This window comes from Mesoplodon densirostris, chromosome 11, assembly GCF_025265405.1.
Source record: "Mesoplodon densirostris isolate mMesDen1 chromosome 11, mMesDen1 primary haplotype, whole genome shotgun sequence".
Classification (NCBI taxonomy): domain Eukaryota; kingdom Metazoa; phylum Chordata; class Mammalia; order Artiodactyla; family Ziphiidae; genus Mesoplodon; species Mesoplodon densirostris.
In genome coordinates this window covers 34,262,898-34,289,118 of record NC_082671.1, presented here as the reverse complement: position 1 = coordinate 34,289,118, position 26,221 = coordinate 34,262,898, and the positions used below count along the sequence as shown (strand labels likewise).

At 37.3% G+C, this 26,221-nt stretch overlaps 1 protein-coding gene across 4 annotated transcripts; it reads left to right on the top strand.

The window, feature by feature from the left end:
- Nucleotides 1-1,109: 1,109 nt before the first annotated feature.
- MDM2 (MDM2 proto-oncogene) lies at nucleotides 1,110-24,847 on the top strand. 4 transcript variants are annotated; one of them, XM_060112348.1, is made up of 12 exons: nucleotides 1,110-1,477; nucleotides 1,974-2,042; nucleotides 2,165-2,249; nucleotides 4,985-5,059; nucleotides 7,179-7,312; nucleotides 9,346-9,395; nucleotides 11,313-11,380; nucleotides 11,511-11,607; nucleotides 15,419-15,579; nucleotides 19,760-19,915; nucleotides 20,953-21,030; nucleotides 22,710-24,847. In XM_060112348.1, exons 3-12 carry the CDS (start codon nucleotides 2,169-2,171, stop codon nucleotides 23,283-23,285), a joined length of 1,476 nt encoding a protein of 491 aa, XP_059968331.1. In that variant the 5' UTR covers nucleotides 1,110-1,477; nucleotides 1,974-2,042; nucleotides 2,165-2,168; the 3' UTR covers nucleotides 23,286-24,847. The 4 variants fall into 4 exon arrangements, with proteins under 4 accessions (XP_059968331.1, XP_059968332.1, XP_059968333.1 ...); XM_060112349.1 differs by having other exon boundaries at nucleotides 1,943-2,042; nucleotides 22,710-24,813; XM_060112350.1 differs by lacking the exon at nucleotides 1,974-2,042 and having other exon boundaries at nucleotides 22,710-24,813.
- Nucleotides 24,848-26,221: the final 1,374 nt, after the last annotated feature.

Below are 26,221 nucleotides of genomic sequence, written 5' to 3'. Positions count from 1 at the left end.
CACTGAGCAATCCTGTCCTTGAACTCTTGTAGCACATACCTGTTCCTTCACTTGGCATTAACAAATGCCAACTTGTATAATTTATCTTTTTATGCTATTTTCTCCATCTCTTGAGATTTTCTTTTATCCTGTATCAAGCACACGCTTTTACAACCAGAAACCTCACTATATTTGATTTGACAAAGAGATTTTTTTTAAATAGCCAAACCAACCCCTGAAGATAATGTTAGCAATTAAATTAATTGAGTGACCACTATGTTTAAAGAAGATTGCTTTCTAGTAGACTAGGGTGTGGGAGAAAGGAAAGATATAACTTTATCAGAAAGTTCCCCGTTCACAAGGAACTAGTTACTTTCTTGCCAAAGAAGCTGTTTTTGCGATGACTGTGCTTTTTGGGCTGAGCCAACTCAATTCTCATGTCCTGGCTCATTTTTGAGACTGCCATGCCTATGTGCCAAAAGGGGCAAGTAGGTGAGTCTTTCAGTACTGAATGCCTAATATAGAAACAGATATTTTTAATGGGAATGAATACATTCATCATATAAACAAAAGAAACCCAAACACTCTAAAAGCATAAAGTTAAGAGTAACCGTTCTTTACCCCACCCATCTCTAACGGTAACCACCAGCCTTTTATTCCTTCAACTAGAATACTGTATGCATCCCTGAACAAGCCCATACTGTGCTATTTTTAATCATACTTTAAAAAAAAGACTCCAGCGGCTGGCGGTGCGGGCTTAATATATCGCACAGCTGTTAATTGTGGTTTCTTTTTCGGTAGCGGCACTTAGATGCGTATTTGCCTGAGTTTCCATTGCGGTAGGGAGGTGCAAACACAGAAATACAAAAATAGCGCCAAGGGACAAAGAAGTCCCAAGCTTGGCGCACCAAACCAGGCGGCGGCGGGAAGTACCACAGCTCAGCTCCGCCCGGGAAAAAGCGCGACCCACTCCGGCGGGTCGCGCGCGCCCGGCGCCCCTCCCCACCGGCCGAGGCCGCTTGCTCAGTTCCGGGACCGCCCCCTTCGCCCAGGCTGTCTGGCCCAGCCCCGCCCCCAATGGGCGGGGGCGGCGGGGCTTGCGCGCGCAAAAGCCAGGATCGGCCGCGGCTTCCGGCGCGCTGCGCTCGGACGGTAGGGGGCGCGCAGCCGCCGCACCTCGGCCAGCTCGGCACCTTTGGGGGCCTGTGCGGCCCGGTGTGACTGGAAGGAAAATGGAGCAAGAAGCCTAGCCTGAGGGGTAGCTCTTACCCCTCTGACCGAGGTCCTGCAGCTTTCGCCGCTAGGAGCCTCCTTCTCCTCCAGACCTAGTACTTCCGAGCGCCCCGGCAGCCTGGGCCCGGCGAGTGGAATGGTGGCCGAGGCCCAAGGCGTCGGGCTTCCGCGCGCCCCGTGACGGGAACTAGGGAGCCTCGAGGGACGGCTCCCTCACCCACCCCGCCGACTCCAGGCGCGGCAACCCCCAATTAGTGAGCAGCAGGTATCGGCCTGGAAGCGCGTGGGCAGTTCTGGGTTTGCTTTGTGACTTGGGTCTCCCCGGTCGCTCTCACCCCCCGCCTGTGCCCCGCCTTTGTGCATTTCGTGGTGGGGGGCGCCGGGCATGTGGGTCTGTGGAGGTTTTGTTGGAAGGAGGCGAGGTTGTCGCCACTCGGGAGGAGGGCGGGTTTTCTGGGCCGCGCTTCCAGCGGGCGGGGGTTTGGGAGGGGGTTCCGCGGGCACGGGGGTAAAGGTCAAGTGCGCGGGGGTCGCTACCGGGAGCGGGGCGGGGGGTTGTCAAAATAATGACAGGTGCCTGATCGGTAGCTTGTATCTACCGGGCGCTACGTCTGGGCGAGATTGGGCTGGTTCTGGGGGCAGGTTGACTCAGCTTTTCCTGTGGGGCTGGTCAAGTTCGGACACGTTCCGCGTTGGCAGTAGAAGGAGCTAAGCCCTGACTTGTCTCCAGCTGGGGCTATTTAAACCATGCCTTTTCCCAGCTGTATTCACTGGCTGTTTGAGAGGGAGAACCTGTGGTCACCGACCTGTAGCATTTTCTGCTGATCTAGGTAAGGACCCACTTGCTAATAAAAGCATCATTTAACTCATTTCTATATGATTTGTCTTTATTTTTTAACAGGTATTTCAGTATTTCAAGTTTTTATCGTGTGTTTTCTTTTCGTACTCGTAGGCAAATGTGCAATACCAACATGTCTGTGTCTACTGATGGTGCTGTAAGCACCTCACAGATTCCAGCTTCGGAACAAGAGACCCTGGTTGGTATTTTTGTCTCCAGTGCAACTTTAACAAAAATTTATTTTACGAGGTGATCAACTAGATTTCACAGACCCCAATTACAGCATGGCTCTTTAAGTGAAGTTGTAGTACATAGCTTAAATTCCTGCCACTCAGGCATAAGTGTGGAGCAAAAGTTACCTGTAAGAATCCATATTTATTTTCTTAGCTTTTTACCACACTGAATTAAAAGTCAGTTTCATTATCTTCTTAAGTATGAATGCTGAAGTCATGTTTATTATGTGGCTGTTTCTTGTTTTTATTCTGTTTTGACCTGTCAGTATTTAACTTTTGTAGACGTCAGAAATAATTCATGCTTGTTGTAAAGATGTTAGGCATTACAGAAAAGTATAAAGTAAAAGCTGAAAATTCCAGTCTTCTGTTTTGACCATATCTCCTTTTTAGATCTTTATCTATGTGCATACCCACATATATATGTGCACATGTGAGTTTTAAGCTGTCGCGGTTCAGTTTGTTTTACTAAAATAGGATTATACTAGAGATGTTAAGCAAATAGCATCTATGTCAATCAATAAAACCTACAGAATTCTTTTTTAACAGCTGCATGGTAATCCACAGCATTAGTGAACCGTTTAAGAAATTTATGCCTTTACTGATAGGTTTTCTAAAATTGCCTTTAGTTTTTGAGTATTACAGATGGTGCTGCTTTGCATATGTATCCTAACACAAGTGTTACGTATAATAGTTTTCCTCTCTGTCAAAACTGAATATTATCACTGTTATTTTGCCCTTTTTTGGCAAAAGGTATTATATTATTGTTTAAATGTGTATTTCCCTAATGTTTGGTGAGGTTGGGCATCACATCATTGGTTAAATCATTTGTTTCTTTTGGGGTTTGCTTGGTTTTATCTATACACTTTTCTTTTACTTTTCTTTTAGGCTTATTGTATTTTTCTTAATAATTTGTAATAGTTCTCTGTGTTTCAAGTGTATTTAATTTTTATCATTTACAAATGTTAAAAATTAACTTTGCTTATTTGTTCTTTTTCTCATTGAGAACATTTTTATAAAGTAAGATTTGACTTTTGCTGGCTTTTGAATTTCATATCATGTTTTGGAAGAGCTCTCCCATCCCAAGATTATACAGATATACTGCTGTATTTTCTTCTAGCAGTTTTTATTTTTACATCTAGATTTTTCTCATCTAGAATTTATCTTTCTGTTCTTAAATGTAAGATTAATAATGGTATTGTCTTTTATAGTAGTTTTCTTATTAATGCATGTCTTTTAAGTCTTAATAAAAAGCTGATGGCTTTCCATTGGAGACTTTTACTTTGAGTTGTTTTATGTAGTTTGAAGTTAATATAGTATATATAAAATTTTAGGAGGAAAAAAAGTAACTTTTTATGTTTTTGGGGATAATTCATTCTTTAAATAGCCTGAAAGTAAAGCGCATATGTAAGCACATAGGAAAAAACATATAATCAGAACAATTAATGATTCAATACTACATTTATTGTGTATTTTAAAACTTTCAGTTATTAAATAATATTCTGTTGATTAGCTGGAAATAGGCAGTTTCCTTAAATCTAGTTTTGAGGGTTAGATCCCAAACTGGGTTGCTGTCAGATTTCAAAGTTAGACAGAACGGGAGTATATTGCAGGGAGTGCAGAGGAACAGTCTGAATAGGGTGGCTGTGTCGTTGTAAAGATACTTGAGTTTTGAAGATTTTGATACAGCGACAGACGGGGAGAAAGAGCATAAACACATTACATCCCTGCCCCCTTGCCATTTACTTTCTCAGTACAACTTGGAAAGCCTCTAGGTCAGAGGCAGGCAAACTACAGCCTATGGGCCAAATTTGGCCTGCTGCCTACTTTTGTGAATAAAGTTTTACTGAAATGGAGCCACATCCATTGGTTTACATATAATTTATGCTTCTCAGTCATACTATCTGGCGAGAAAAGCTATAAACTGTTTACTCTCTGGCTCTTTAAAGAAAAAAATTGAACCCTGATCTAGTTGGCTGGCTCCTTCAATACAGGTCATATGTCTTATTTGTCATTTGTGTGTGTGTGCAATATCCAGTGCTATCTGGTGCATGGCAGAAGCTCAATAAATGTTTATCAAGTAGATATTTGGAATGTAGACCAACTAAAAGGTAGCATGATACTATAGTAGGAAGAAAATGCTGGCTTGCAGTTGAAGGATGTGAGTCGCAGTCTCCAGATCTGTTCTTAATTATCCTTGTCAGCTTGGGTTAAAGTCCCACAGCCTTCAGGAACCTAATCTGTAGAAAGAAAAGATTGGTAAAAGGACCCACTGTAAAGATTTACTCTTTTCTCTCGTATTTTGTAATTTAGCTTATAGTAAGCTCATTGGGGTATTCCATTTACCGTTGAGTTTGTAAGGTAATAAGCAGATGATAGAAATAGTTGGAGGAAAAAGAATAATTTTCACTGCCCTGGCATGGGTACTGTTTTTGATGGCAACTGATGATACTTGAGGATTCTGTGATTATTTGCATAATAATTAGATCCCAGCATTTTCTTCCCAAACACAGTCTGTGGTATTCAGTTTACACAGCCTATTACATTTAGTGAAAATATTATGACTTAGTTTTTGAGGTCTCTAATGTTGTGAGATAACATTGTGTTTGCTACCTTTGTTGAAATTCTTTATGGATGAGTTTCCTGCAGGCTTATAGTTCTGGAATAATTTGGAAGTATAATAGCAACTCTTTGTTCTTTATAGGTTAGACCAAAGCCATTGCTTTTGAAGTTGTTGAAGTCTGTTGGTGCACAGAAGGACACCTATACTATGAAAGAGGTAAGCTGAACTAAGTTAAAGAGATAACTTAATGTCTTACTAGTTACATATAGCCATGGGGAGAAATTGGCCATATAGAGGGATTTTCAGTAAGCAGGAATGTTAAGTATTGTGGTCATTTGGACTATAATTTGAAGCTGAAAATTCAGTTTATATTCGAATTTCATGTGTCAGCCAGGAACTCAGACAAAGCGAAGCTCTTTAGAGGTTCTTAGCCATTTTGTGCTGTGAACCCACTTGACGTACTGCTAAAGTCTTAAGATTTAGCAGCAGATCTAATAAATGTAATTTGGAAGTAGTGAGGAACATAACTGATATTTTGAGACGATATTTGACTGATAACTGATATTTGAGACATCAAGCATAGTATGTATGATATGAAAAATGCTTGTGATTTTTTTGGTGACAAAATCACAGTTATTGTTAATACTTCATGATTTGTTGCCTATGTTCATAATTGAAGGGCAAGCTAAATTTCAGTTAAAAGTTAGTGAAAATACAGACAAACATTTTTTTCCCATCCAAATTAGTGGACCCCCTGAATTCTATCCAAGGACTTATTGGGCATCCATGGATCCCAGGTTAAGAACTTCTGCACTAGAGATACATGAGTACAGTATACTGATCTTTCTGGGATAGAGAACATATGTTCTACTTAATGGATACATTTCGATGTATTGTTCTCTAGCTGTAAATTTGTGCACAGAAGCATGCTCTTCATTGAGAGATGGGCCATCTTGGGGAAAATTTCGATGTGAATGAAATGTGCCTCTTCCCCATCTCTCACACTTAGTTTATGGGGCTCAGATTACTTAAAACACCGAAGGACCTTACTTACATCAGGATAGTGGGCAGGAAAAGATTCCAGACCCTTTTCCTTTTTAGCCACATTCAGAAGTTTCCTTATGGGACGTTTGGTAGAAAGAGTCTAGGTTCTCCTTCTTTCCACTGTCTACCATCTCTTCCATCCATAGTCACATAGGAATATTCCTTTAAGTCTGAAGCCTGCTTAGCCATTTAAGTCTATAGACGGAGCTTGCAGGGAAGTGTCAAGGTAAATGATGTTTTTGGGATGTTAACTTGGGTTTAACCTTATATTATCATTATATAACCAGTTAAGGAAACAAAAAAGTATGACTAGTAGTGGGTAGAAATAAGGAGAAAATTGATCAAGGTCATCATAAAGACTTAGAATGTTTATATTAAACCGTGTAACAGTGATGTATATATTGTCTGACCCAGTGTTCAGTTGTAGAATCTTTGTTCTGTGGTATGTGGGAGAGTAATGAAAGCTCATATGGGGTAGTAGAAAGCACACTGGGCTAGAAGTCAGAAGACCGGGTCAGTTTCTTATTTCTCTTATGGTGATAACAATTCTATGAAATATCAGAAGAATGAGACAGTACTTGTAAAAGTACATTGTAAACTGTAAAACACCATGTGTGTTTAGGTGGTGGTTAATAGGCTTATATGTGGATGTCTTTAAGATGTACTGCCTACTTTGTTTTAATGGAGCACACAGAATATAATTTAACTATGTGCATGATTCAGGGTCATTATTCTGATTATTTATTGTGTAGATTATACTGATATCTTTAAGGGTTTATTTCATTCACTGAATTCTCCTGAACTGTTGTGTAGATATAATTGGTCATTGTCTTCTCATCTGTGATGACCTCAGAGGTTGTTGAGGTATATGGTGTGCAGGACTATTTACTAAATGACTCCAGGTCACTGCTATATTTTAGTTGATGTTTTTGATTCTGCAACTTTTCATTGTGATCAGTGGTTTTGCATTTTGCTGCCTTTTCCTTTCTTCCTAATAAGTAGTACCTAGATATTTGGGCAAAGTTAAAGTCTGCCAAAAAAAAAAAAAAGAGAAGACACATTTTAAAGTTTAAGTAAATCAGAAGCAGTGTCTCTACTTTAGTCAAATTAAAAGAAAAAGATATAAAATCAGCTTTTTTTTTTTTTTAGGAGTATAAAATAGTTGTTATTTAGATGGTTATTGATGTGGTTGCTGGTTGTTTAACCCTCCATATAAATGAGATGTTATTGAATGTATTTGAAACTAACATTTAATTTTCTTTAATGCTCAGAAATCATATTTCTATTTCAGGTTATATTTTATCTTGGCCAGTATATTATGACTAAACGATTATATGATGAGAAACAACAGCATATTGTGTACTGTTCAAATGATCTTCTAGGGGATTTGTTTGGAGTGCCAAGCTTCTCTGTGAAAGAGCACAGGTAAGTTCTTTAGTCTGCTGTAAAATGCCAGTTGGGCAAACATTTCAGTTCACCTCCATCCTCACTCCCTTTTGTCAGAGAAAATTGTTATAATATATATAAAAGATGCTGAAATTTAATTTCTTAGTAAAATAGCATGTTACTTGAGAACCTGAGTTCTGGAATCTTACAAGCCTGGGTTTGAGACCCAGCTTAGTCATTTACTAGCTGTTAGACTAGGTAAATTGACTTACCCTCCTTAAGCTTTAAGTTTTCCCTGAATATGAAGTAGGAGAACAATGTAAATACCTTATGTGGAGGTTATAAAGAGGCAGTGTGTAAGCATTTAAATATTAGCTACAGCATGGAAAGCATTTAAATATTAGCTACAGTAACTGCATATTAAAAAAATATTATTGCAGTCCCTTCCAAAGACAGTCTTTATAATACCCTGTGGTAATCGCTTAAATTTGAGCCCTACTTACTTTGGAGATGATTTTCTTTGTCATATACCATTATGGCACTAAATCAACTGAATTTAACCCAGATAGCATTTCTAGAATTACTCTACCGGGAACTGAAGACTTTTTTTTTTCAGTCATTCTTACTTTACATTTGGAATTCCTTGTTTCATTTTGTTAGTCTCTTTGCAGTGTATCTTAATTAGTGAGAAGAACACTTTTCACCTGAAACATTTATCTAGATTCTACTAGTGTTTAATGCTCAATAATATTATAGCTAAAAAGATAATTAAGTGGGATATTTATAATTTTAAAATAACTTCACTATTATATGTATATATTCATTATTGAATATTAAGAAAAGACAGAAAGCTAATGATAGGGGGAAAAAAGACTAATTTGTCATCGAAAGGTATTTTTACTTGTCATTTTTACAACGTATTACGCACAGATGTGTTTTAACCCTGTTGTGAACATACTATATTTAATTTCATCCTGCTTTTAAATTGACATACAAGCTTCTTTCCATTGACAGATGATATCTGTTTAATATTTATGTTATTTTATACTTGGCCTTGGGATATAAGCTCTAATTTTATAAGTTTAAGAAATAACTATATTGATAATTTTGCCCCATCTGAGTATTGAATCTTGATAATGTTTGGAGCTGTAATTTCTGATACGGAAAGCACAAACTTAAAATTATCTTTGACTTGAATTCTAATGTGTTGAGAGGTTACACACTGGGGAAACTACTGACTTGGGGAAAAGATATGAGTAGGAATATTGATTTTTTTGTGAGTTTAAGGAGCTGTATCATCAGTCCCAAGGATGAAAAAAATTAGTTGGGATTGGCACTTTCCCCTTAACCTTGAGAGTTAGAAATGATATCTTCTGAGTGATGAATAAATGTTCTCTAAAGTCATTAGTTGATAAAAAAGAAAAATGTACCATGACTTCATTGAGTATTGGCATAAATGAATTGTTTCCTTATGCTCCAGGAGGGCAGAGGTTTGTTTTTGTTTCATTCTTTGTTTTCCCTGATTTCTAGAACAGTGACTGGTACTCAGGCTGTATTAAATGACTGTATACTGCTCTATCTTTTAATAAATTTTCAGATCAAGAAAGATGATTGGTCTAAGGTTGATAAAAGTCAGAACTATAATGAAGTTCCTATATAATGGTTTTTGCATAACCTGTTACTTTTTTAGGCAGTCTTCGTCTATGCCCGGAGCTAGATAATTTCTTTTCTGTTTGAAAATACGTATGTTAACCTGCCTTGTGTGTTCACACCAGTTCTCTGGGGACTTTTGCTAAAGTCTCAACGAGGCATGTTTCAGGAAATGGAGATGTGAAATCTTTGCACTAGGGAGACTTTAGTGATTATTAAAAGTGGCTGTGTGTAATCATTGTGCAAATAATTATTATGGTGGTTTTTAGTGTCTAGAAGCTTATCAGTACTTGAATGTAGTGATTTAAACTTTGTGTTGTAGCACGATAGTTTATACTAATATGCATTTAAAAGTCTTGTTAAGTCTAGTTTAATACATTCTTATTTTAAAATGTACATCTGTTTTTTTTTCTCTCTACAAGGAAAATATATACAATGATTTATAGAAACTTGGTGGTAGTCAATCAGCAGGGTAAGTTCATTTTGAATTCCATAAGCATGTACTGTAAAAATATATTAAAGGCATTCTTTGGATGTGCAGACATCTTATAATTGTGATTTTCTTTAAAAGTTGCTCTCATTGTATATTTAATTATAGTAAGGGTATGATAAATTTAACAGGAAGAAATACATATGAGCTAAAACAACATAATACTAAGTTTCTTATGCACATTTATTTGCAGTGGATATTTAAATATCCTATTACATAAATTTAAGCCATGGGATATCAGGTTAGAATTTGTTTTGAAAGGTAGATAATTTCAAAATCTTCTGCATAGTAGAGATAGGAGCAAACCTTGAAACGTATTCAAAGGCTTAGGGAAGTAATACAGATGCCTAGGTAGGGCCATTTGAATGGAAGGGTCCTTGTCTTGTGCGTTTTTTATAATAGACAAAACTTTGTTTACAGATTTGTTCAGGTGTGTGCCATTTTACTTCCCTTCCTTTAGACTTGTAGTTCTTAACTGGTTATTTTTGGGTTACATATCCTGTTGATAACCTGATGAAAGTGCTAGGTTCTTATTCCATAACGATACAGCTAAACATACACAGCGATATGCTGTAAATGTTTAACAATCCACTCACCAGGGGAAGAGCCTTGATTTGTGGTTACTGGTTTCCATAATATAAATACTCTCACCATGACCATTTACAGCCACAAACATGGAGCTGGGAAGAGATGTACACAGTTTGCTTGGGAGTGCTGGTAGGAGCTGGCTCCAATACACCACAGGCTTTTTTTTTAATTTATTTTTTACTTCTTTAATTTATTTTTGGTTGCATTGGGTCTTTGTTGCCGCACGCGGGCTTTCTCTAGTTGCGGTGCGCAGGCTTCTCATTGCGGTTTCTTCTCTTGTTGCGGATCATGGGCTCTAGGTGCGCGGGCTTCAGTAGTTTCACCACAGGCTTCTTAAAGTCCATTCTTTTTTTTTTTAAATTTATTATTTATTTTTGGTTGCATTGGGTCTTTCTTGCTGTGTGCGTGCTTTCTCTAGTTGTGGCGAGCAGGGGCCACTCTTCATTGCGGTGCATGGCCTTCTCATTGCGGTGGCTTCTCTTGTGGTGGAGCATGGGCTCTAGGTGCTCAGGCTTCGGTAGTTGTGGCTCGCGGACTCCAGAGCGCAGGCTCAGCAGTTACGGTGCACAGGCTCAGTTGCTCCGCAGCATGTGGGATCTTCCCGGACCAGGCCTTGAACCCATGTCCTCTGCATTGGCAGGTGGGTTCTTAACCACTGCGCCACCAGGGAAGCCCAAAGTCCATTCTTGATCTATAATTAAGAACTGTTCTCAGGGCTGCAGCAGTGCCTTAGGGAGGAATGTGAAGTATTAGCTGGGGAGGATGCAGTGATTTGGGATTGGTGGCAGGAGTATTGCTTGTTGATATCTTTGTGCTGTTTAGCAAGACAGGCAGGATCCTTTATGATCCTGCTTACATTCCCATAGTAATGAAGTACCTGTAGTTCCTGCAACAAACACTGGTAGTTCAGTTCTGAATGCTTTTTTCACAGTGTTTCCTCAGTCTGGAATAGCCTTTCCCAGTCGTACTTCCACATATTCTACTATGAAACCTCTCCTGATTCCTTGTTACTCAGACATTGCCGCATCTCTACCAAATAACCATTGCTTCGTCTTCTCCATTAGTTTATCTTATAATACTTCTTTTAATGTGCTTATTTTATTGTACTTTATAATTATTCTTATGTATCTTCTATATTAAAATTGAATTATCTATTTACATCTCTAGTATTCAGCACAGGATGGCACTTGGAGACTACATGTTCAGTGTTGGTTAAAAGGTTAAATTGTATGAGGAGTTTGTTCTGGATAACATCTATTGAGTAACCCTTGCTTTCCTAGTTTGTGATTCTTTGTTTTTATTTTCTGTCAGAACCATCAGATTCAGGCACATCTGTGAGTGAAAACAGGTGTCACCTTGAAGGTGGGAGTGTTCAGAAGGTAATCTTAAACTCATTCTACTATGATGTTTCTTGAAAATTGGGGTGTTTAAAACAATGAATTTTTAGCTTCTTGGTGTTATAAGTTTGTGAGTTTTTTTTGTTTGTTTTTTTCTCCCTTGAATGCTTAGGACCTTGTGCAAGAGCTACAGGAAGAGAAACCTTCATCTTCAGATTTGGTTTCTAGACCATCTACCTCATCTAGAAGGAGAGCAGTTAGTGAGACAGGTATATATGAATAGTTAATTGGCACTTTCAAACAGCTTTTCAGTGTTCATTCTTTACTGAAATTAGTGCATTTCGGCTTAATGAAATTGTGCTTTTTTGGTTTAGATGAATGAATTTGAGTTTCTTATTTTTATATGATTTATTTGGTTTACAAATTGCTTTCTTAGCAACATTTTTCTGGTTGACTACAGCAGGCACAGTTTTACTGTGTCCTGCTGGATTTTATAGTTAGCCAGCTCTTTGCTATGCACGGTAACAGAGGACAAGGATATAAACTCTATTTTAGTCATCATTCTTAGTCACCTTAGCAGTTAAAGTATTTGTTGTTTCTAGTAAATAAAACACACCAGTGAGTTTAAAAACAGAGAAATAGCATCTTAGAAATGAGGATGAGGTAAAGAAAATAGCTGAGAGCATTTTTAACAGAGAAAACAGGAGGAGGCTGTTGCCTGATGAAAGTCATGATAACTAAAACTGTATGATTCAGGTGAAAAAAAAGAGTTTGGCAAATCAGTGAAGTAGAATAGATAAACCCAGAGTAGAGTTTTGTACATGAGGGCAAAGGGCAGCAAGTGCAGAGTAATAAATACATGGGAGTAGAACAAATGGTTATTTGGGGGGGAAAAAATCAAGTTATATCTGTGCCTTATGCCAAAATGAATACTAAATGAGTTGAAAAGAAAAATGAAAAAAATTACAACATACTGAAATAGATTCACTTTAAATTTGACAGTGTTAATATCCTTATTATAAGTTTCCAAAAGTCAATAAGAAAAATATTAAAAATCCAACTTGCAAAAAAATTTTTTTTCATAGTAAATAGAAATGACTGATAAATAGGAGGAGTGGATTTTAGTGATTTAGCTTTATAGATAACAAAAAAATGCAAAAAAGGTGTCTTTTCTGGTCTTTCAAATTAGGAAAGATGATTTTTTTTTAACTTATCCTCGCTAACTGTGTTGGCACTGATGCACTGTTGGTATATCAATTCGTATAAATTGGTTAACCTTTATGAATTATAAAAAGGCTTGGCTTTCTTACCATTATCACACTAATCCACTTCTAGGAATCTATCCTAAGGATATAATCAGAAATGCAAAGATTATATGTAGAGATATTAATTATAGCATTATTCATAGTTGAAAACATATATGATGCTAGAGAATGTCATCACTATAGTCCAGGCCATTGTCATCTCTTACCGAGACCACTGCAGCAGCTTCTGATTTTCTGTTTCTAGTTACTTGCTCTTTCTGTCCTTCATCACAGTACCAAAAGGGATCATAAAAGGTAAATTGGATTGTGTCACTTCCCCACTTTGTTTATTTACTGTTGACCTGCAAATAAACCCACACTTTTATGTTGGCTTACAAGGCCCTGTTCTACCTTTAATCTGTTTTTTTTCCTTTTTCCCCACCTTCACTGTGTTTTAACTGCACTGATTGGTTCCTCAAACAAGTAAGAATTCTTTCCTGCTTTAAGGCTGTTTGCACAGTTTTTTTCTGCCAGAAGTTCTTCTACCTCATTCTTGTAAGACCAACTCCTCATTTTTCTATTTTTGCTTAATTATTACTTTCTCAGAGAGGCTGTCCCTAACCACCCAGAAAAGTGGATCCCCTCTTGTTATTCTTTCCCTTAGCACCTTGCTTGTTTCCTTCATAGCACTCATAACTTGTAAATGATCATATTTTGGTTGCCTTGATGTTTGAATGTAAACTTCCTCTGGTGGTAGGGATGATGGCTGACTTCATTTTTCTATACCCACTGCCTCGCACTGTGCCAGACAGAAAGAAGGTGCTCAGATTTGTGGACTGAATGGTTCAATTATGATGAACCTATATTATGGATACCATATTCTGCAGCCATTAAAAATAATGTAAAAGAATGTTTAAGAGAAAACAACCCCTGGGAAATCCCTGGCAGTCCAGTGGTTAGGACTCAGTGCTTTCACTGCAGGGGCCTGGTTTTGATCCCCTGGTGGGGAACTAGGATCTTGCAAGCCATGTGGTAAGGCCAAAAAAAAAAAAAGAAAACAGCCCCAAATTGTACATATAGCGTGATATAAATATGTTTTTTAGACGGAAATAAATTTTTTAAATGACAGCTGGAAAATGTTATTAGTAGTTATCTCAATGGTAATATTATAGATGATTTACATTTAAATTTTTGTCTATTTTTTAAAGATTTCTACTGTAGTAATATAATACTTTAATAATCAGAAAAAAAGCCCCAAATGTTATTAATAGAGTTAAAAAATATAGATCAACAGCATGGTTTTGGCCTTCTAGCCCACATCTTTCAACCAAGATCACCTTTTCTTATAGGGAATACAAACATTAAGAACTTATATCAAGAACCTGTGATCTTGTAGAGATAAATACAAAATTAGAGGCTATAAGCGTGTTTTGGGAATTCAGAGCAAGAAGAGATAACTTCTGACTAGGAAGGTCAAGAGAGGGAAATGGAGTGAGCAAAGGTGTGAGTTGTACCTGTTTCAGGCATATGGATTATATTTGATTTAATCTCATAACCCTATTTGATACTTAACATATAAGGCTGCAGTGAGCACCCTTGCCCATAAATCCTTAAATGATTATGCAGATATTTGTCTAGGATAGAGAAACTGCCCATAAAATGTTACACTGTTTTGCATTTTTACCAGTAGTGTATAAAAAGTCCTTTCTCCCAAATCTCTGAGACTGGCTCTCATTTTAATTTCTGTCATTCTCATGGGTGAAACATGGTATCTCATTTCAATTTGCATTTCCTTCATCACTAAGAGGTAAGCCATTTTTTCATGTGTTTATTAGTCATTTGTGTTTTATGCATTGCCCTTTCATATCTTTGACTTTTTTTAAAATTAAGTTTGTCTTTTACTTGGTTGGTAGGGGACTTTGTATAAAGTTTTTACTATGTGTTGCAGATTTTTTTTCAGTCTGACATTTGCCTTTTAACTTCTTTTTAATAGTATTTTATTTTGCCATGTAAGCCTTAAGTAACTAACTTAATCTTGATAGTCTTTTTCTTGAGGGCTTTGTAGTGTCACATCATACTTTCCCACCCTGGTATATTCTCTTATATAAGTAGTTGGATGGTTTTGTTCCTTGTATTTGGTTTTTTAATCCACTTGGAATTTATTTTTATGTCTGATGTAAGGTAGGACTCTCATTTATGTTCCTGACAGGTTTGGTAACATTCTCACTTTAAGTCAGAGATAATTTCTTATTTAAAATAAAATGGACCAGGGACTTCCTGGCTGTCCACTGGTTAAGACTCCGTGCTTCCACTGCAGGGGGTGCAGGTTTGATCCCTGGTTGGAGAACTAAGATCCCTCATGCCGCACGGCCAAAAAATAAATAAATAAAATAAAATGGACCATTTTTAACTGGTTTTAATTCCTGTTGAAAATACTGGATACTAAGGAAATTGAAACATTAGGAATACCTTCTAAGTAAGTTAAACAGTTTTGGTTCTTTCCAGGAAGAAAAGTGAAATCTTATATCCTAAATTTTGATTTTGACAGAAAAATTTTAGACTGGTTAATAAAAGGTCTAGATGGATTAAATTAATTGTGAGTTGATAAAGTTCTGAAACAAGCTTTAAAAGCTTTTAAAAATGTAGTGTTCTGCTGTAACTCTAAGTTGGACAGATCCAATAAGAGTGTTGACTTGAAACAATAGTAATTCACTATTTTTCTCTGTTTAATTTCATTGAAACAGTTTTAGTACAGATATGTAACTTAAGACAGCTCAATTTCTAAATACATTACAGTATAGCAATTTAATTAACTTGTTTTTCTTTACATATTCAGAAGAAAATTCAGATGAATTACCTGGTGAACGACAAAGAAAGCGCCACAAATCTGATAATATTTCCCTTTCCTTTGATGAAAGCCTTGCTTTGTGTGTAATAAGGGAGATATGTTGTGAAAGAAGCAGTAGCAGTGAATCGACAGGGACTCCATCAAATCCGGTAATCCTCTCATTTTAAATAAAACAGGACTCTTATTTTTAAAGTCTAGTCCTGGCAGTCCTAATAAGCATCCAGATAGAATGCACATGTATGATATGTGATTGCTGCTTGATTGTTGCTATACACTTGGTAAAATTTTCTTTCAAATGAAACTGTATAGATCTTCCCCACTCCCAACCCCGGGTTTGGGGAGAAGGGTGGAAAATAACGGAATTGCACTGGAGTGTGTTGGTAAAATTAGTACCAGTGTTAGTTATTAATGTCACCCTACATATTGGAGAACCTTTGTGGGCCACTGCACCAAAGATAGCTTAAGATTCTAAGCAATTTTGTTTTGCACATTTAGAGTAAAAATATCTTATTACAGCTCTCAGCAAATAACTGAACATAGCCTGATCTCCACATGTGCCATACGTAGGTCTAGACATCAGGGAAGGTATTTTTAATAAGGCTGTGAAATATTGGTATATTATTGCATGCATGATGGGAAAGTATCAGTACTTTTTGATCATTGATACAAAATTCCAAAGTATTAGCCAGCATTAACATTCTTAAGAGATATCACTGAAGGAAGTTTTGTAAAGAAGTTTTTGCTAATGAGAATGCTTGACAAATGGAATGTTTTCTTTCTTGTTGTTACACATTTGTCTTTAAAATGTTATTAAAATTGGAATCTTTATTTGTGATATGGCAACATTTCATGGCGATTATTCTGGATATTAGTGATTATTTTATAGTTCTATAGAAGATGTAAAGGATTGAACCAATGGTGATAGTAACCATATTCTTTTTATGTATTATTCTTTATCATCTTTACATTTTTTTTCTTCCAAACAGTGATTTTATGGATGCAGAGGTGCCTTCTGGAGTTAGTATTTAATAGAGCTGTTACTCATGTAGGCCACTAGATGGCATGGTGAGCTCCTCCAAGAGCAAGTTCTTCATTCAGTAGATATTGTGTCTTCTCTATGCCAGGTTCCATTTGGCACTGGAGATACAGTGGTGGTCAAGGTAGTTATGATCCGTGCCCTCATTGGGAGATAGGTCATCAGCAATCAAACAAGTAATTAAAACAGTGAATAAATGCTATGAAAAAAATACAGGTTCTTGAGAACAAATATGTGTGATCTAAAAATTGAATCCAATTAAATAAAACTTGATGTGTCACCAACTTCATGTTTGGATAATTTTATTCCTTACAAATGGTTTTAATACAACGACTATGCACCATTTAAACTTACAGCCTTTGTTAAAGTTGTTTCAGAATTCTGACTAAATGGTATTAAAAGTCCTTGTTCTTTCTACCTGGGACACTGCCTTGTTATCAGAGCAGTATAGAGGGTATTTCTTTTTGTTAGTCCTATTCTACGCTCTCTTCTAAAAATCCTCTCTGTTAAAGGTCTGTTGTTTTTCAGGCAAAGTCCCTAGTTGTGAAAGCTTTTGGTAAGGCTTTTTTCCTTCATTTTAGCTTATGTCACATTATTTGGTCTTGTCATTCACCAATTTGTGAAGGGAGTTAAAGGAAAGTGCATTTGCCTCCCATCTTTTCTTTCTTTTGGGTTTAATACATTGGGGGAACTAAGGCTATATTCTAGGCTCTATACCAGGCAATTAACATATTTTATCACCTCAGCAGCCTCAAACTCCATTTATAGATGGGAAAACTAAGACTTGGGTGTTTCAAATAACTTTTTTAAGATCACATAACTAATAATTGTCACAATTGGAATTCAGAAAAACAGGAATTTTGAGATCTTTCCAGATCAAGCCTGTCTGATACTTTTTAAATATACAGTATTTAAGAGTTTTTAGGTTTTTCTTCTTTGAACATTAGCTAAACTTTTGAAAACTTTTTTAAAAAAATTTATTTATTTGTTTATTTTTGGCTGTGTTGGGTCTTCACTGCTGTGCAAGGCCTTTCTCTAGTTGCAGCGAGCTGGGGCTATGCGCGGGCTTCTCATTGCCGTGGCTTCTCTTGTTGTGGAGCACAGGCTCTAGGTGCGCGGGCTTCAGTAGTTGTGGCTCACGGGCTCTGGAGTGCAGGCTCAGTAGTTGTGGCGCACGGGTGTAGTTACTCTGCAGCATGTGGGATCTTCCTGGACCAGGGCTCGAACCCGTGTCCCCTGCACTGGCAGGCGGATTCTTAACCACTGCACCACCGGGAAGTCCTGAAAACTACTTTTTTTTTTTTTTTTTTTGCGTTACACGGGCCTCTCACTGTTGTGGCTTCTCCCGTTGCGGAGCACAGGCTCCGGACGCGCAGGCCCAGCGGCCATGGCTCACGGGCCCAGCCGCTCCGCGGCACGTGGGATCCTCCCAGACCGGGGCACGAACCCGCGTCCCCTACATTGGCAGGCGGACTCTTAACCACTGCACCCACCAGGGAAGCCCCTGAAAACTACTTTTAATTTTGCTTTCTTCATAGAACCTTAGAATAGGAGTGGGCAAACTTTTTCTGTAAAGGGATGGATAGTAACTATTTGGGGCTTTGCAGGCCATATGGTATCTGTTTCAGCTACTCAGCTCTATGGCTGTTAGGCAAAAACGGCCATAGACAACAAGTCTAATAGACAATGGGCACGGGTGTGTTCAGTAAAACTTTATTTATAAAAATAGGTGGGTGGTGAGGCACAGTTTGCTGACTCCTGCCATAGAAGATGCTTTCTGAGACTTAATGTTTATTGTGATTTTTACCCCCTTATTCTAAACATGGTACACTAAAGCCTAGTTAATTGAAGTGTCCAGTTTCTTAGGTTATTAGAGCTGTTATTGTATTCTGGTTTGACTTGTTATTTTATTTATTTATTTATTTATTGCGGTACGCGGGCCTCTCACTGTTGTGGCCTCTCCCGTTGCGGAGCACAGGCTCCGGACGCGCAGGCTCAGCGGCATGGCTCACAGGCCCAGCCGCTTCGCGGCATGTGGGATCTTCCCAGACCGGGGCACAAACCCGTGTCCCTTGCATTGGCAGGCGGACTCTCAACCACTGCGCCACCAGGGAAGCCCTTGACTTGTGATTTTAATGTGATTGTTAATAGAGCCTTTTTTTAGGAATTAGAACTGCAGTTCAATGAATGTTGCTTTTACTACTACTTTCCTATCATCACGGTTTAAAACAGTCTTTTGACTTCAGTGGTTGTAAAATAAATACCTTGTTTTTGTTTTTATAAATGATGGGATTATTAGAGAACATTTAATCCAAACTCATGTGTCAGATGAAGTAGCTGTGGCCTTTACAAGCTAAATATGTCTAGGTTGAAAGTTACTTAGTGGCAAATCTAGAATAAGAATGTATGTATCCTGACTACTAGACCAAAGTACTTTTTCTAGTTCTAGCCTTCTGCTTTGTGTATGTTCCTACCCTTAGCCACTGATGGCAAGTATTAAGGGACTGAAGTTTCTCTTAGGTTCTTATACTATTAATCAGTTTTAAAATGAATCACATGAGCAGGTACAGAATTTTAAAAATAGATTTTAAAAATTATATCTGAAAGCTCTTCCAAAGAAATTATTCTCAAAGTTCATTAAACATAAATCATAATTATTGTATGTGTTGTAGCTACTAGCATTCTACCAGTTGGAAGATATAAAGATGATTGAGACATGGTCTTAACTCTTAAAGTATGTATAATTCAGATAAGAAACATGTGCAAAATTATGTTTTGCAAAATTTGTGTGTGCAAATATATAATACTCAATAATATAAGTAGTACAGATAATTAAAGGTGGGGAGTGCTCTTTTAGTTATAGTATTGACAAAGGCTTTGGCAAAAAAAGGATGAGCAGAATTTGAAAACTGTCAAGTTATCCCAGCTAGAGAGGGAAGGTGTGGAAGTTGAAGTTTGGTTTAGGAAACAATTTAGATTTGGTTAATGTTCTTGTTTAGTGGGGGTAGGGGGGTGTCTAGTTGGAAATAATATGAAAATGTTAATATACACTTCCTGTATGTACCTTGAATGCCAAGGGAATTTGGAATTTGGCATTTGGAATTTGGCATTTTCTTTTATATAATGGCGTTTTGAACAGAGAAAATATTTATCTAATTATAACCCAGAAGCTTAACCTGGTGTCAGTGTGCAGGATGGAACTGAGGGGGAATTAGGTGCACAGGGAAGAGTTAAGCTGTTACAGGCCAACAGGTAATGTACATTAAGTCACTTTTTTTCCCCCTCGATTTTAGGATCTTGATGCTGGTGTAAGTGAACATTCAGGTGATTGGTTGGATCAGGATTCAGTTTCAGATCAATTCAGTGTAGAATTTGAAGTTGAGTCTCTTGATTCAGAAGATTATAGCCTTAGTGAAGAAGGACAAGAACTCTCAGATGAAGATGATGAGGTAGTTTTTTTTTTCTCTGATTATATTCTAAAGTTCTTAAATACTTTCCATATTCGTTGACTGATGAGATTGAAATAATAATGTATTCAGATTTCACATCACAATCTTTGACTCTTGATTTATTCAAACTAGAATATTGGTTTGTGGACTTGAGGCTTTGTAATTCCTTGTTGTCTTATTTATATTTTTAAAAATGTAATGTCAAGAAGTCAGTAGGCCTTAATGAGCATTCTTATAATAGTCTACTCATTTTTAAAAATATTTAATTCAATTTTCCTTTTTCATTTTTAATTTATGAAAAAGTAAAGCATGCATGCAGTTAAAAGTCACATACTACCACCAGATCTGTTTCCTGGAAGTGACCGGCTTCAACATTTCTAGCTATTTCACTGTAATTTAATACTTCCATATTTATAAAACAAAAATGCTTGTACTGAATATTTTACTTTATTTATTTTAAACATCCCTGTATGTTGACTTTTTACCATAGTGGGTGAGGATTTTACCGTCCTCCGTTTCTCCCCCTTTATATTCACTCATTCCATGGCACCTTTGTCTCAGATTTCTCATATATAACATAATTGGACCTCCGTATTTGCGAGTTCCACATTGGCGGATTCAACCAAGTGCAGATTGGAAATATTCGAGTAAAAATTTAAAAATTCCAGAAAGTTCCAAAATGCAAAACTTGAATTTGCTGTGGGCCATCAACTATTTACATAGCATTTACGTTGTATTTACAACTTTTCACATAGCATTTATATTAGGTATTATAAGTAATCTAGAGATGATTTTAAGTGTAGGGGAGGATGTGCATAGATTGTATGCAAATACTATGCCATCTTACGTAAGGGACTTGGGCATCTGCAGATTTAGGTATCCTTGGGGGTCCTGTAACCAGTCTGCCCACAGATACGGAGGGATGACTGAGTACATGTTGTTTGTTTAGGACTTATCACTAAGAAGCCTTACTGGTTGAAGAAAAAAGGTGATGAATTGATGCTAATGTTTTTTTTGTTTGTTTTTCTTTTTCTTAGGTATATCGAGTTACTGTGTATCAGGCAGGGGAGAGTGATACAGATTCATTTGAAGAAGATCCTGAAATTTCCTTAGCTGTAAGTATACATTTACTTTTTCAAGGAATCAAAAAATAACATTGAAGTCAAGATTAGAAAAATATGTCTAGTCTACTTCTTGACATGAGGTAGTTTTTATAAAGTTAACTTTTTTTTTTTAAGTTTTAATGATTTAAAATATTTTTGTTCTTTCACTGGGTTGGGATCTGTTGCTATACTTTTTAGTTTTTTTGTGTGTTGGAATTTGAACTTTTGAAGAACTTCATTATGGAAAATTTTGGGTATGTACAGCATAGAGAATGGTATAATGTATCTCCATTGTACTTATCACTCAGGTCTAACAGTTACCAACATTTTCCAATCTTATCAAATATGAATATCATATTGATTTGTATTAGAATATGTGGTGGGATTTTCTATTAACGAAATCTGGACTTAAACATTTACATTTCATGCTTCATATGGTTCCTCAGGTATTGGATGTGTGTTTTTTTAACTAAATATTATTGCTTTAATTTTTGTTCTTAAATACTGCCTTTGTTATACTTGGATAGGAAATCTCATTTTTCTCTTTCTGAGATAGAAACAATTATTAATTATCCAAATACTAAAAAGGAGGAGAAATTGTAAAATCTTAGGAAAATATTTTGCTATATTAGAAAATAATTCAAGTAACTAGTTGAGTCATTTGATGTCAGGCTGAGTAAAATGTTTTAGACATAGATCTTGTAATTTATCGGACTCTTGAAGCACTTTCTTTCTGTATTACAAGACCTTTGTCTTTGGTTTTATCATTTAGTAGATACCTGCTTTTACAACTTGAAAGAACCATTGTGAGAGAATGAATAGTTTCCACCCTTATTGCTAATACCTTATGTCATTTGTCAGGCAACTTAAAAATGGTTACATTATTCATGGCAAGATAGGAAGAACCTCTTATAGCAAGTTTTACATGTACAGTGTCCTCAGGCAAGAACCATGCTTCTCGTAAGGCAGGGAGATAAGGGCTATGTTCAGTAAAGAGGCTTGGAATGTGGGGGAATTTGTTATCCAGATTGCATAGTGGGTGGAAGGTTTGGGAAATAAGTTGGAATAAGGATGAAGCAATGAGCAGTTACAGAGACGAGAACACAACAGGATAGACAAGTAAGGGGCATACATTTTGGATAGTGACAAGGATGGCAGAGTTTATCTGGCCGTGATTGCTGAAAAGAATGTTTTAGCATTTCCTTTGTGGGTGAAGTTAGGGAACACCCAGTTGAGCCCTGGTTTTAGAGCACTTCTAAGAGAGTCTTAGTCAGTGGCAGACTGGTTGATAGTTTTGTCTAGATTGATTTGGTGGACTGGGCACAGTATCAGGTTTGAGCCTTTAAGGGAGTGGAGTGGGTACAGGCCTCATTACAGAGAAGATCCCATAGCAGTTGCTTCAACTAAATGAACCAACTCTGTCATTGAACAGATAACTTTACAGGTACATGGTTAAGGTCATGGTGAATATGTTTTTCATTTTAGAATTTTTAGCATAGTTCGGCTGGGGAAAAAATGTATTTACAAGCTCATGCTTGAGGAAAGACTGTTGAGTGCTTTATATAAGACATGAAATGCTGAAAATTGAGCTGTATGATACATTTTACCTTTGACATATTGAACAAGTTGCTAGCGTTGCTGTGACTGGTTATTGAAGGGTTACGGAAGCTAACTGTCTTGTTTCCTTGAAGGACTATTGGAAGTGTACTTCATGCAGTGAAATGAATCCTCCCCTTCCACCTCATTGCAACAGATGTTGGGCCCTTCGTGAAAATTGGCTTCCTGAAGATAAAGGGAAAGATAAAGGGAAAATGTTTGAGAAAGCCAAACTAGAAAACTCAGCACAAGTAGAAGAGGGCTTTGATGTCCCTGACTGTAAGAAATCTACAGTGAATGATTCCAAAGAATCATGTGTTGAGGAAAATGATGATAAGATCACACAAGCCTCCCTATCCCAAGAAAGTGAGGACTATTCTCAGCCATCAACTTCTAATAGTATCATTTATAGTAGCCAAGAAGATGTCAAAGAGTTTGAGAGGGAAGAAACACAAGATAAAGAAGAAAGTGTGGAATCTAGTTTTCCTCTTAATGCCATTGAACCTTGTGTGATTTGCCAAGGTCGACCTAAAAATGGTTGCATCGTCCATGGCAAAACAGGACATCTTATGGCATGCTTTACATGTGCAAAGAAGCTAAAGAAAAGGAATAAGCCCTGCCCCGTATGCAGACAACCAATTCAAATGATTGTGCTAACTTATTTCCCCTAGTTGAACTACCTATAAAAGTAGAATTATATATTTCTAACTATATAAGCCCCAAGATTTAGATGTGAAATTTATTTTTATTTTTTTAACTGTATCAAAGCAAGAAAGTATCTTACTACATGTAGATTTCTCCCACTAGTGAATAGTTACTTCCTTTTAGGAAAATGCCCCTTCTGTTGATATTTTATGTTTGGGTCTTAATGTAATTTGGGTTTGGATATAGAGTTCATCCTTTACCCCTCTGCCCCCCCCCCTTTTTTTTGGGCTGCACTGCTCCGCATGTGGATCTTAGTTCCCCAACCAGGGATCAAACCCGCACCCCCTGCAGTGGTAGTGCAGAGTCTTAACCACTGTACCATCAGGGAAATTCCTACTGCTCGTTATTTAAAATAATTTCCACTTTTGTCTTAAATGAGGAGTATCTGACCTTTTAAAAAATATATAAGCAGGACATTTAAATGTAACTTATTCAGTACCTTTCATGTAAGGAGGAAAAGTTCGTGTGAAAGATTTAATATTTAAATTTTATATACTCTTAAACTTTTCAATCCTTAGTTTCTCTAGTCTTTCAGAGCCTCTTAAAATATAATAAGTCCCCTACAGGGCTTCCCTGGTGGCGCAGTGGTTGAGAGTCCGCCTGCCGATGCAGGGGACGCAGGTTCGTGCCCCGGTCCAGGAAGATCCCACATGCCGTGGAGCGGCTGGGCCCGTGAGCCATGGCCGCTGAGCCTGCGCGTCCGGAGCCTGTGCTCTGCAACGGGAGAGGCCACGACACTGAGAGGGCCGCGTACCGCAAAAAAAAAAAAAAAAAAAAAAAAAGTCCCCTACATACGAACCTTCAAATTGCTAACTTTCAAAGATGCGAACGTGAGCTGGCATGTTACAAAAGTTCACGTGAGTGGAGTACATTGTCACGCGCGTGCATCCCCTACAAATGGTTGTGCTTTTGTGTACTTTACTGTGTAGAGTACAGTAGTATAGTATCTTTATTTCAAGCCCAGGATGTCTGGAAGCAAGCATAAAAGCAGCAGTGATGTAGCTGGTACTGCTGATGGAAACAAAAGTGAAAATAATTGAGAGAGTGGAGTGACGAGGAAGAAGTAACAGAAGAACCAAAGAGATTCATGACGCAGAAAATGGCAAGGGTTTTTTCTTTATTTGAGGAGGCACTGTTAGTTTTTGAGGCACAGGTTCCGAACGTAGAGCGGTACACGAAGGTTGCAGCAGCCGTTCAGAATGCAATCCAGTGCTACTGTGTTATCTATGAGGAGAAAAAGAGCTACTACCCAGACATCATGGGATCGTTTTTTCAACAGGGTAGGTAGAATTGAATCCAGCAAGGAACCAGAACCGGTGCCATCAACGTCAGGTGTGAGTGAAATTGCAGCTTGCCCTCCATCTCCTGTTGCTGACAGTCCTTCAGCTCTGTCATACCTCTTCTCCCTCCTCCAGTCAGTAACTCTTCTTGCCTGTTCACTCGATGCCAGCCCCTGTATGCCAGCTGTTGTACTGTACTACTGTACTTTTCAAGGTACTGTACTGTAAGATTAAAAATGTTTTCTTTATTTTTTGTGTTGGTTTTTTATGTATTATTTGTGTGAAAATATTATAAACCTATTACAGTACAGTACTATATAGCCGATTGTGTTAGTTGAGTTAGGTACCTTGGCTAATTTTGTTGGACTTACGAACAAATTGGACTTACGAATGGGCTCTCGGAACTGAACTCGTTCATTGCAGGGGACTTACCATATTCTTTCTAGATAAAAGAAATAGGTAGATTGTTTTGGTGCTATGTAAGTAGCACTTATATATTTCTCATTCTCCAGTCTCTTTGATATGGTAAGGGATATAATAAACAGAAGGACTGTTTGTTTTTATACTAGCTGAAATTGTCCTAACTTCTCTAAATTGTCCAAAAATTATAGAATGACATCCTATAAGAATGACGGGATCAGAACATAAAATTCTGAAATAACTCTCAAACTGTATAGATTAACATCTTGATTTATATTAAATCTTCAACAAAATAGTGGAAAATAACAACTTTGATTTAAGGTCCCAGTGTATTTCTCCCATATATGTCAGTCGTACATACTCAGGTGAGGACAATAAAATTAACTGAGCTATGAGTTTAGAACAGAACTGAGGGATAATTTTGCACAGCAAGTTTGAATGCCAGTTACAGAACATTGTATTAAACTTTAAAAACAAAAACCACACACACATATGACTTACCCATGTATGGATATGTAAGTAATGGCTGAAGGGATCAGCACCTTAGCCAAAGAGTGGTCCTCAAATACAGTAAAGCTTTATTAATTTGGGATTTATAATACTTCAACTAGAACTAAGTAGAATTGATCCCCTCTGAGGACAGAGAAATAAAAATGAGATTATAAACACTGTACAGTCAGCCCTCCATACCTGTGGATTCAGCATCCATGGATTTAACCAACCACTGGTTTGGAAATATTCAGGAAAAAGATTCCAGAAAGTTTCAAAAAGAACACTTGAATTTGCTGTGCACTGGCAACTACAAAGCATTTGCATTGTGTCAGGTATTTAAATCTAGAGATTTAAAGTATATGAGAGGATGTGTATAGGTTATATGCAAATACCATACCATTTTATATAAGGGACTTGAGCATCGAAGATTTTGGTGTCCCGGGGTGGGGTGGGGGTGCATCTTGGAACCAATCCGCCATGGATACTGAGGGACAACTGTATATTATTCAGTGATTCTGCTGTTTACAAGACATTCAAATTGGTGCAAATAGAGTTTCATTCACCATATATATATGCATTACTAATGCAGTCTTGATTGTCTAAATTTTTAGGTGTAGCATACGTTTTATTGATCTACAAATAAAAAATGTTTAAGAATTGTTTAAAAAATGTGATTATTGGATCTTATAGGCAATTTTCCCATAATAATG

Excerpts from the sequence above, each read along its gene's own strand:
- MDM2 (XM_060112348.1), top strand. The coding sequence starts at position 2,169 with ATGTGCAATACCAACATGTCTGTGTCTACTGATGGTGCTGTAAGCACC. Across the intron at positions 11,381-11,510 it reads AAGGTGGGAGTGTTCAGAAG|GACCTTGTGCAAGAGCTACA; the intron begins GTAATCTTAAAC and ends TTGAATGCTTAG. Across the intron at positions 15,580-19,759 it reads CAGGGACTCCATCAAATCCG|GATCTTGATGCTGGTGTAAG; the intron begins GTAATCCTCTCA and ends CCTCGATTTTAG.